General features: G+C 38.1%; 1 protein-coding gene across 3 annotated transcripts in view; it reads right to left on the reverse strand.

Moving 5' to 3' along the window:
- Positions 1 to 12,296, reverse strand: part of CKAP5 (cytoskeleton associated protein 5) — a 97,691-nt gene that overhangs the window by 74,714 nt on the left and 10,681 nt on the right. For 2 of the 3 annotated variants that reach the window (XM_012001398.1, XM_012001397.1), the window contains exons 2-3: positions 3,068 to 3,161; positions 302 to 495 (exon numbers count right to left, since the gene is read on the reverse strand). In XM_012001398.1, coding sequence (XP_011856788.1) covers positions 302 to 495; positions 3,068 to 3,124 — 251 coding nt within the window. In that variant the 5' untranslated portion in view covers positions 3,125 to 3,161. Of the gene's footprint in view, positions 1 to 301; positions 496 to 3,067; positions 3,162 to 8,348; positions 8,479 to 12,296 lie in introns of those variants that run through there. The other variant, XM_012001396.1, reaches the window with a different exon arrangement.

A 12,296-nucleotide genomic window follows, 5' to 3' on the forward strand; every position in this document is an offset into this window, starting at 1 on the left:
AAAAACTAGCCGGGCGCGGTGGCGGGCGCCTGTAGTCCCAGCTACTCGGGAGGCTGACGCAGGAGAATGGCGTAAACCCGGGAGGCGGAGCTTGCAGTGAGCTGAGATCTGGCCACCGCACTCCAGCCTGGGCGACAGAATGAGACTCAGTCTCAAAAAAAAAAAAAAGAAACTATGAAAGTAAGAAAATTCATCTATTCTAAAACTGCTAATAACTAAGGACAATGATCTATAAACACACATAACTTATGTAACACCAAACAGGGGTTTCTATCAGTAAAGTTGGAAAGAAAGTACTTACTTTCCTGCTACATGGGCATTTTCAACATAAACAAGTGCAGCTTCTAATCCTTTCAATTGAACCACTGCATTGGAATCTGTGACAAATTTTTTGATCAATCCTAAAAATTTGGACCATTCTGGGCTCTTTTCATCCTTTATTTTCTGGAAGATCTTCAGGGCCTCTTCATACCCACTTAACCTTGCTTTCCACAGCTAAAAGAAAAGTAGTATTTTGAAACGAAACACAATTTAATGATATTATCATCTACTGTTAATTTGAGGGGGAGGGTGTGAGAGTAAAAATGAATACCCCATGTCAGGTAATGTGAACAAAGGACCCCATGACTGGAAACAAAAAAAGAGTTTAAGAAATTGGCAGTTTTCAAAAAGATTAGCTAATAAACTTTTTACAAGTGTTTAGTGTTTATGATACTCTGCCATTCATAATAGGCCATTATAAATGAATCTCACATTGTATCTAAGTATTAGTTATTACTTCTTTATAATATTGTATTAAAGATGTGACAACTCAAACATGAGAAATCACCCTGATGAAACTGCCCCCATCTCCAAAGTATATGCTGTTTTTTGGTTCTATTTTTGTATAATCATTAGGCAGCTTTATATTACACTGTATATTAATTTCAGCCAGTAGATTTCAGACATTTTTACTGAGGTATTCCTTTTCCATTAATTTATTAAACAGATGTTTAATAAACAAAAATCAATTCAGCTCTGGCCCTTGTGGAGCTTACACTCCAGCAGGAGGGGACATTAAGCTCATCATACAAATAAGTTTAGAATTAACAAAACATTAAGTACTACAAAGGAGAAGCAACTTGGTGCTATAAAAGTATACACTATAAAAGGCTTTGTCTCAGTGTTAAGAAAAATTTTCCTGAGAAACAGTAATTAAGCTGAGCCCTGAAAGACAAATAGGAATGAATCAGGAAAGAGTGGCAAAGGGGGAGAAAGAACATTCCAGAAGGAACAGTATACTCCAGGGCCCTATGGCAGCAGGGAATATGGTATTTCCCACTCCTATAAAGAAAGAGAAGGGGAGCATGGTACAAAATAAGCAGGAGAGGACTGGAAAAGGCCAGACCATGCAGGACTATGAAGGCCAAAGGAAAGATTCTACTCATTATTCTCAGATCAATGGGAAAGCAATGAAATGATTTGGGGGCAGTTAAATGAGAAGTTAGTTCGTGGGATGATCAAATTTGCATTTACTGTGTTAGGCATTAGTGAAGAATTAGATGTTTGTCCTCTACACTATTAGATCAAAGAGACAGAAGGATCAACATATGATTGAAAAACAGAAATAATTTACATGTTATTTGTCTAAATGAAAATGTAATTTGGGGATAAGAAGAGTTCATTAGGAAGAAGGCATTACCTATTCTGCAACATTAGAGTGAAGTATAACATAAATTAATATCATAGTTGTACATTTACTAATCAATTTAAACCAGATTTTTTTTTTTTTTAAATTGGGCAACATCTCATTCTATAAAGTAGAATGAGTGTTCCCTAAACCAGATTTAATATCTCTATTCTTTAAGTTTCAAAAACACATAATAAATGCTCAAAAAATGAAAAAAAAAGCACCAAATCACACGAGATTGAAAAACTCTTAGCACATATTAACCACTCAAAAATTGGAAAATCTTTAAGATTTATCTATTTTGTCTGCCCCTTTCAGCGAGAAAATACATTATCTACCAAAAAAAAAGCATTATAAATAGTTACGATTCTAAATAAGTTCCAAAATTCGCCCCAAAATTTTTGTTGCAATTTAATGTACTGCATACCAACAATTTCTATGCGAATTAGAATAAAAACCAACTAGCTCACTGTTAATCTGGTCTTATTTGAAGAGCTACATGTTGATTTTTGATACAGTATTCAGCCTTGGCTAATTTATTATATAGGATGAAGGAATGGTTCTGTGAAGGATATAGGGACCATGGCTCCAAACTTCTACTCTACATATGTAGAACTATATGTATACAACTGTGTAAGTTAGTATATTTTATTCAGTATTTTTAGTAATCAACAACCATAAATCTTGAATACTCAAATTCAAAACAAACTTTAAAAGAACTGTCAAGAACATAAAGTGGTTAACCTGAGGACTTTGAGCAGACCACATTTACAAGAAGAAATGAAATTCTAAAATCTACCAGATGGTAGATGTTTGTAGTTTTTAAAATGATTAAAAATAAAAGAAACTAGAGGTATAGTTGCGGAAAAAATAAGATAATCTGAAAGGATGCCCACCAAATAATGACAGGATGTGATAAATTGTCTCTTATTAGCTTAAACTAGAAAATAAAGATTGGTAGATTCTGAGGGTAAACACTGGAATGCAGATTATATACATCAGAGAACCAAAAAATGTTGGATTTCTAAGGCCAAATTCAGAACACATCTCCAAAGAAGAGTCTCTATATAATAAAATGTTAGTAACTACTTAAGTATCAGAAGTATATTGTACTGTATATAGAAGGAGATGAAAAAACTAGCCAGTTACTAACTTTTTATAGATACCACTTACTTTTCACTTCACTAGTATCTTTTCTTGGAATTCTTTCCAGAGACTCAAAAAAATTTTTAGTTGAGCTAGAGAAACCTATTTTCAATGAGAAAAAATAACATACCTAACAAGGCTTCAGTATTTTTGAAACTGCCTATGTTTTCACATGCTTCTAAGTAAGATGATAGTACAACTGCTGGCAAAACAAGCCAATGACACTGAAATCTAATTCCAGAAGAGTCTTACCTTGTGTTCACATTTCTGATCAACTGGCAGTTTCAACCACTCACTGTCATCTCCCATTGTGCTTCCAGGTTTTCCTTAGAATTAAGAGTATTTCCTGGTCAGATAAAGGTAGAAACCTACTTAGCAATCAGGCAATCTCTTAAAACAAAAATAACTTTTCTGAGATTATTTTATCATTCATGCAATAATAAGAGTAAAAATCCCATTCTTTGGTCAGATCCCCACTTAATTCAATTAATATTAACTTTTTTTTTTTTAAAGTCACTCAAAAGACAGGGCACGGTGGTGGCTCACGCCTGCAATCCCAGCACTTTGGGAGGCCGAGGCGGGCATATCACCTGAGGTCAGGAGTTCAAGACCAGTCTGGTCAACATGGTGAAACCCCATCTCTACTGAAAATACAAAAATTAGCTGGGTGTGGTGGTGCACACCTGCAGTCCCAGGTACTCGGGAGGCTGACACAGAAGAATCACTTGAACCTGGTAGGCAGAGGTTGCAGTGAGCCAAAATCATCCCACTGCATTCTAGCCTGGGCAAAGAGTGAGACTCCATCTCAAAAAAAATAAATAAAGTCACTCAAAAAACATAAATATAAATATATTCAAGTCTGGGCAACATGATGAAATCCTGTCTATGCTAAAAATACAAAAATCAGCCAGGTGTAGTGGTGTGTGACTGTAGTCCCAGCTACTCAGGAAGCTGAGGTGGGAGGACTGCTTGAGCCCAAGAGACAGAAGTTGCAGTGAGCTGTGATCATGCCACTACACTCCAGCATGGGCAACAGAGCAAGACCCTGTCTCAAAAAAACCAAAAATTTGTTTTTTAAAAAATGATGCTTATATATTTTCACAAATGAGAACTTCTTAGATATAAAACAAAGCTAGAATAAAACTGAATTGCTGAGCTATCTGGCCTTTTAAAAGGCCAAGAAAAAAGTTTTGGAAAAAGTCATACTTTCACCTAGAATTACTTATAGAAAATAATCAATATGGGGGCCAGGTGCAGTGGCTCACGCCTGTAATCCCAACCACTTTGAGAGGCCAAGGCGGGCAGATCACAAGGTCAGGATCGAGACCATCCTGGCTAACACAGTGAAACCCCATCTCTACTAAAAAAACAAAAAATTAGTCGGGTATGGTGGTGGGTGCCTGTAGTCCCAGCTACTTGGGAGGCTGAGGCAGGAGAATGGCTTGAACCTGGGAGATGGAGCTTGCAGTGAGCTGAGATCGCACCACTGCACTTCAGCCTGGGTGACAGACTCCATCTCAACAAAATAAATAAACAAGTAAATAAAAGAAAACAAAGAAAATAATCAATATATAAAAGTGTTGATGCCGCCAAGCTCCTTCATTCTGGCAAACATGACTAGTCAATGTTTACATAAACGACTACAAAATTAAATCCCTGAATGAACCTTTATACATATTCTTTATGTAAACCATTTTTTCTTTTTTTTTAGTGAGGCTTACAGTCAACATCCTTTTAATAACTTTATGCTACCTATCTTCTTTTTTTAGAGACAGCATCTCACTCTGTCGTCCAGGCTGGAGTGGAGGGAACACGATCTTAGCTCACTGCAACCTCCACCTCCTGGGCTCAAGCGATCCTTACACCTCTGCCTCCCGAGTAGCTCGGAGTTGCTGGGACTGCAGGTATGCACCACTATGCTCAGCTAATTTTGAAATTTGTTGTAGAGACAAGGTCTCGTTATATTGCCCAGACTGGTCTCGAACTCTTGGGCTCAAGTGATCCCACTGATTGTGAGCCACCACAACCACCCCTATGCTATCTATCTAGACAACACCTTTTTCTTATTATAAAAGTAATGTGTGTTAACTGCAGAAAATTTAGTAACTACAGAAAAAACATAAGTATTAAAACACAATTTCACCAGCACCTAATAACCATGATGAACACTAAATTATGTATCCACTTGACTCCTTCCAGTTTTTTTTCAATACACATGTAGTATATAAATTACATGAAAAAGATAGGCATAATCCTCTTATAACATTTTTCTTATATGATCACAAACATTTTCCCAGATTTGAGACTACGATGTTTAAAGTCTACATAGTATTCCATTTTATGAATGTACCATAATTACCAACCCTACCATTGGACATTTGTTTCCAATTTTTCTTTTTCATTTTTGAGACAGGGTCTCACTCTGTCACCCAGGCTAGAGTGCAGTGGTGTGATCACAACTCACTGCAACCTTAACGTCCTGGGCTCAAGTGATCCTCCCAACCTCCGCCTCCAGGTTCAAGTGATTCTTTCGCTTTAGTCTCCCGAGTAGCTGGGACTACAGGCGCGTGTCACCATGCCCAACTAATTTTTCAGTTTTTTGTAGAGATGGGGTCTCACTATGTTGCCAAGCTGGCCAATTTTTCAATATTAAAAATAACATAGAAGAGGTCCTCCTTAATTCTCCATCCCTAGTTCCGGCCTGACACAAAATATGTTTTCAATAAATATTTGTTTACTGAATATATACTCTGATATTATCTATTCCGAATCAGGCACTGTGCAAAGTACTTTTAAAACATGCTAATTCACTTTGTACTAACATCAACTACATGAAAGAAATATATTCTCATTTTACACTAGATTCATAAAGATCAAGTAACCTGCGAAAACAACAAAACTGGTAAGTAATGAAATTAAACTAAGATGCAGTCTATGCTTCTTCCTTTACATCTTCTTCCCTCCCATCGCGAAGAAGAAAATATCCCAGAGAAAGATGGAATTGTAAAAGTTTATTAGGATATGTGGAACTTTCACTAAGACTCTTCTTCAAAACCCCTAGGATTGCCATGAAACAGCAGCAGCGTAATTTAAAGGAGTCGAGAGAATCTGCAGGAACTCAAATACAGCAATGATGGGAGACAGAATAGTTTAACAGTCTGGAAAACTGTATGGCGTTATCAGATACACATGCCCTACAACCCAGCAACTCTATTCCTAGGTGTATAGCCTAGAAGCTGATGCAAATTACACCAGAAAACCTATATAGCGATAGTCAGAGCAATGTTGTTCGTAATAATCAAAAGCTGGAAACAGTTCACATGTTCATCAAAATGTGCTTTTCAAACTCAGGACCAGTCTTCCCCCACCACCCCCACCAACTGAATACTGGATGTCTGTAAAATACAATAAAAATTATTATATCTGTGCATTTTTAAAGTTGAATGCCAAATGGTCTAGCTGCTGTGTAAAACCATTTGGAAGTTTCTCAAAAAATTGGAGTATCATATAGGGATAAGCAGACTGATCTGGATTTTAAAAACAGATATAAGAAGCCAAGTTTTTGGTACACAATAGAGTTTGATGCCTAAAGAGCAAATAAAATTGCCAACAAAGAGAAGCATTAATAAGATTAATTTGAACTATATATAATGCTTGCTGTGGTTTATCTGATCTAGTCCCTACTAAAGACACATATTCAGAAATTTCAATTATTCAGAGCTCTCAGATTTTTATCCCAGTCTAAAACAGAGGCAAAGACAAGGAGGCCAGCTAAAATAAGTATGTTTTACAGAAATATTATAATCATATACCGCTGATCTAAAAATGTCTACCTAAGAGCTCAAATACCATATAGTCCATGTTATCGCTGAAAAGGTTTAGGTGTAATTGTTTATTTGTAGACTAGAGGTTAAGAAACGTTTTCAAGGTTATACATGAAGGCAGAACTTAGAATAAATTCCAAATTGTCTGATTTTTCAGTTTAGTGTTCAAATAAATAACAAATTTCCTATTAAATATGCACTATATCCCATCATAAAAGAGACCCCAAAATCTGTGCATTTTCTCATTAACCAACCAGTTAAAAGTAAGGGACAGAGAGATTAAGTCATGAGTAATATTAGAGCTGGGCCTAGAACCTATGTCTCCTACTTCTCAGTCTATCTCTCTTCCCTACAACCCATGGGCCCAAATGTGGTGTCTTTTTAGTTTAAATTCCTGTATTTTGACAATCTATAAGAGTAATTACAGAGTTACTGTACAGATTATTTTCTCTTCTACTTAGAAAAAAACCACTGGCAGTACGACTATTTTATGGCAAATTCGCAAGCTCTTGACCTACAAAAGCTCTTCACTATCACAATACAAGAGATCTGAATTTGATTACCATTCCTGGACTCTCACTTCTGGCTAAGGAGATGCTATTGCAGAAGCACAGAATTATGTGAACAGAAGTTTGAGAAAAACTTCTGCTGCATCAAAAAGCAACCTATTTGAATGACCACTGAGTGTGATGATAGGCTCATAAAAAAAAAATTGTTAAAAAAAAAAAAAGCAGTGCATACACATGCCCAGAAATCTACTCAAACCATGTCTAGGAAGGACAACTGGATTAAAGAAACATAACAACTATGTAACTGTCATAGAAAACTTAAGATTTTTATTACTTAACCAAAATCTGACAAAATCCCATCTCTGAGTAGCAGGTGGCAAAAATGACAAGACTTTCCCTCAAATTAAAAAAACCTCACTGTCTCCAGGTATTTCCCATTAACAAGGACAAGTGTTATCCTCTTGCTGGAGTATTCTGCATTACCAGGCGGCCAGAAATCTGAACCGTTTTCTAGCAGATTATCTCAAACTTTGGTGTGTTTGCTTTCCTAATCTTGGGATGGTGGTGTCCCACAAATTCCTTTAGAGACAGAGAAGGGTAAAGAGCTGTCTCTTTCACACGGTGCTCTTCGTATCAGGAGGAAAAAAGGTTAACTGGACTCTTCCTAAAAGATGATCACTGTCAACATATCCAAAAGGGGTATGGGATACCACCAATACAGGCCTCTGGAGAGACAGAAAGCTAAACCTGCTGTGAATTAGGACAACGTGGAGTTGCTGCTCGACTGTACCAAGGTAGATGAAAACCTAATGCTTACTCATCCCAAAGCTACCAAGGTCTTCAAATACCGGGGTAAGGATCCAAGGCCCAGAGCAAGAGATTCAGCTCCACCCATTCAGCTCAAATGGGTTATACTCTGGTAAAAGCAAACCTCTCCTCACCCCAAGTAAGAACCAGGCGGGGGCAAAGCCAGGTCGTGGGCACTGCTCACCCACTGCATACCCAAACAAGCACCCTACGGCTGCTGTCACCACCCAGAAGTAGAGCAGATGCCCTGGCTTTAGCTCACTGCAGCCGGCATTGTTTATGCTCTTTCGCCGTCTTAGCCTCTGATAGGCCAGGAAAGTCCCCAGTACTGTCCACCAGGACTTGCAGCACGGTCTCGGAATGCTTGCCCCTTGCCCGTGGTTTGACACTTACGCTCCCCGGGCAGGGAGAGGTCAGGGGACCTAAGGTCCGAGCAGGATCAGCAGGAATACTCGGCAGGCTGTGGCGGCGGCTGCGGCGGCAGCAGCATTGGTGCTGCAGACCGCTGGGAAACGCCTCCTCCGAGGGCGGGGCCCGGAGCGCCACTGCCAGAGTGCCCGCCCCACCCTCAGTTCCTCTCTTCGCACACACTGAAAGCTTAAAGGGGCCGCAGTGTATCTTCGCCCAGAGGTTTGCAGGCCTCAGGCGCTGCTTCCAGGTCATAGGCTTTCCAAGGCAAGAGGCAAATGATGGACCAACTAGGAAGACTACTGCGGTTCGGTGGACCTCTTTTTTTGGTGGTATTACACATAATATTCCAGAAACAAAAGAGATGACCAGTTCCCACTATTACAATCCTAATCCCTCCTCCAAGGGTGAAAAAAATTACTGCAGGTAACAGCCAAAGCATCAAGGTAAATACATAGCCCCTCATTATATGTAAGCTGCTTACTTCATTAAACTCCTTTGGATTCGAGCAGTTCTTCAAATGGCAACTCAAAGGCCCGGAAAAGAACCTAGAATGCTCCACCTCACCTTTTCACAGAATTCCTTCTTTACAAAACTGGAGGAGGAATCCTGGACAATGATACAAGATGAGCAGGAAGGTAACAGAAGGTAAAATAGAAAAATACCAGCCTGGGCAACAAAGTGAGACCCCTCTCTACAAATAAAAAATTAGCTGGGCATGGTGGTACAAGCCTGTAGTCCCAGCTACTGCGGAGGCTGAGGTGGGAGGATCCCGAGCCCAGGACTAGGCTGCAGTGAGCCAGACTGCACCACAACACTCCACCCTGAACAACCGAGTGAAACCTTACCTCCATAAAAGAAAAAAAAGAAAAATAACCTTCCCCTTCTCGTGTTTAAAATATGATCTTTCAAAAATTGCCCTAAAAGTCAATGTAAATAAATGTACAAGTCTATGTAAGTAATCTTGCATGCCAATACAATTGTAATGTGCAGTCACCTAATTTAATATGAGGAGTTCTTAAGAAAATTGTAGTAGAAACAGCATTAATATTTCAAGGAGTTAAGTCCTAGTCTCTGAGATCTCCAAAGGTTAGCAACTAGTTTTAATTTTCTTTTTGGAGGAAGAGTTTGTCCTGAATCCTAGTTTACAAGGTTTGACTGCATTTTGTGTCTCCCATCATACCAACAGAAAAGATATGTGCTTTTTAAGTCCATATTACTCTACCTAATTTAGATGAATCAACACATCTCCTTAAAGCCTTAGGCCATCATCAGATCAGTACAGGAATCAATGTAGTAAGCTTAAAGACCATTTGTAAGAAACCCAATTTCTCCTATCCCCAACAGGAGTAAAGCAGAAATTTAAGAATCCAAAGAATGGTAATGAATATTGCTCCACCAGAGAACAGACTCAGGTTACTCTTATTCTGAAGGTTTTAGAGAACCCTAAGTTAAAGTTGCCAAGTACCGTTTCCTTACTTGGGTGGGGGCGGGGTAGATAAATAAAGTTGCCAGGTAAAAAACTGATTCAGACTAAAATAGTCTGATTTTTGAACTGCCAAGACAATCTCATTCTAAAATGCATTTAACTGTAAAGAATACCTCTGAATTAGGTAATTAAGATCTTCCTTCATTATATTCCCATCAAGCTTAACGCTATTCTGAGAGTAATGGTTTGCAGATCAGCCTTTCTCATCAGATTGTGAGTGCCTCAAGGGCAAGGGCTGGAATGTATCTTAATTATCTTTTTCTCCCAATGTGTGATACAAAATAAGTACCCAACAAATATTTACCACAAGAGATATGACCAACATTTTCTGTTAGGTAGCATTCTAGTGACACAGGACTTCAGTTAACCGCAATAAACATAGTACAATGAGTGTATGTGTACATGCACACACAAATGGATAATACCCTGTGCTGTGCTTATGAGTGAATTAAACATTTTAAAAATTAGAGAAAAAAAATCTACTAACAGTCACAAAAAAAGCCAAATACTGTATGATCCCACTTTTATGAGGTATGCAAATTCATAAATTCATAGAACCAGAAAGTAGAATGGTAGTAACCAAAGATAGGGTAGGGGTGTGCCTCAGGAGGGGGATAGGAGAAATATTTAGATACAGAGTTTCACATTAGCAAGATGAGAAAGTTCTGGAGATCTGTTTCATAACAATCTGAATATACTTAACACTATTGAACTGTACACTTAAAAATGGTTAAGACGGTAAGTTTTACACTATTGTTTTTATACCATACACAAAAAATGAGACATTCATCTATACAAAAATTGCTTTGCAAATATTTAAAGAAAACAAAAGATGATATGGAAGACAGAAGTAACTATATAAATACAGCTGACCCTTTAATAACATGGATTTGAACCGCACAGGTTGACTTGCATGTGAATTTTTTTCTGCCCGTCACCCCTAATTCAGCAGGACCAACCCCTCCTCTTCCTCAGTCTATTCAACATGAGGATGATGACAAGGATGAAGACCTTTATGATGATCCACTTCCATTTAATGAATAGTAAATATATTTTCTATTTACTGGGCAATAAGTGAAACCCTGTCTCTAAAAATAAAAATAAAAAATTATCTGGGCATGGTGGCGCACGCCTGTTAGTCCCAGCTACTCGGGAGGCTAAGGTGGAAGGACTGCCTGAGCCGAGGAAGAGTGAGTCAAGAGGGGACCACAGCACTCCACCCTGAACAATGAAGCGAGAAAAAATATTTTTTCTTCCTTCTGATTTTCTTAACATCTTCTTTTCTCTAGCTTACTTTACTGTAAGAATACAATATGTAATACATATAACATACAAAATATGTGTTAAACAACTGTTTATGTTATCAATAAGGCTTTTGGTCAACAGTAGGCTATTAGTAAAGTTTTGGGGGAATCTAAAGTTATATGTGAAGTTCCCACTGCACAGGGGGATCCCTAACCTTGGCATTGCTCAAGGGTCAAATGTGCCAATGTGGAAGAAATCCATTAAGTTTTAAGAAGAAATTTGCAAGACAGTATATGAAGTCTAATTCCTTTTTTGCGTGTGTGTGTGTATGTGTGTGTGTGTATATATATATGTCTCACACATTTACATATGCATTTGTGTAAGCTAATAATGACCCCCAAAGAGATCAAGTTGTAATCCCTGGAACTTGTAAATGTTACTTTATTTGGAAAAAGGGTCTTTGCAGATGTGATTAAATTAAGGATCTTGAGATGGGGGATTACCCTGGATTATCTGGGTAGGTCCTAAAGGCAATCACATATATCATTATGGACAAGACAGAAGGAGATTTGACACAATGGAGAAAGTGATATGAAGAGGGATCAGAGAAAGATTAGAACAGAGTAGAGTAAGATGGCCACAGGCCTAGGAGTGCCAGCAGCCACCAGAAGCTGGAAGAGGTAAGGAACCGATTCTTTCCTAGGGCCTCTGGAGGGAGTGTGGTCCCGCTGACTGACACCTTGATGTAGGTCCATAAGACTCATTTTGGATTTCTGGCCTCCATACTTTGAGCGAACAAATCCTGTTGTTTTAAGCCACCAAGTTTGTGGTCATTTGTTACAGCAGCCATAGAAAACTAGGACAACATTGTACATGTTTGAATGCACATAAACATTTTCTGGAAGGATCTGTAGAAAATTGTTAACCATGGCTACTTCTGAGAGTGTGTCTAAGGGTTAAGCAAAGAAACTTTTTGAAAAAACTTTTACTTTTAACTTTAATACCCATCCATGCCTTCTGATTTTTAATGAGCTTCAGCATCTTTTATAATAATTTTATATTTTTTATATTATTAAATTGTTTTTTATTCAATAGTAATTTATTCTGACAGCTCTCAGAATTTCAAAGCTAATATTTGACTTGCTTCTTAAACAAAAACCAAATATTTGATTTGCTTCTTCACAAAATACAGGTACTAA

The sequence above is a fragment of the Mandrillus leucophaeus genome, unplaced genomic scaffold, assembly GCF_000951045.1.
Source record: "Mandrillus leucophaeus isolate KB7577 unplaced genomic scaffold, Mleu.le_1.0 Scaffold66, whole genome shotgun sequence".
In the NCBI taxonomy this organism is placed as follows: domain Eukaryota; kingdom Metazoa; phylum Chordata; class Mammalia; order Primates; family Cercopithecidae; genus Mandrillus; species Mandrillus leucophaeus.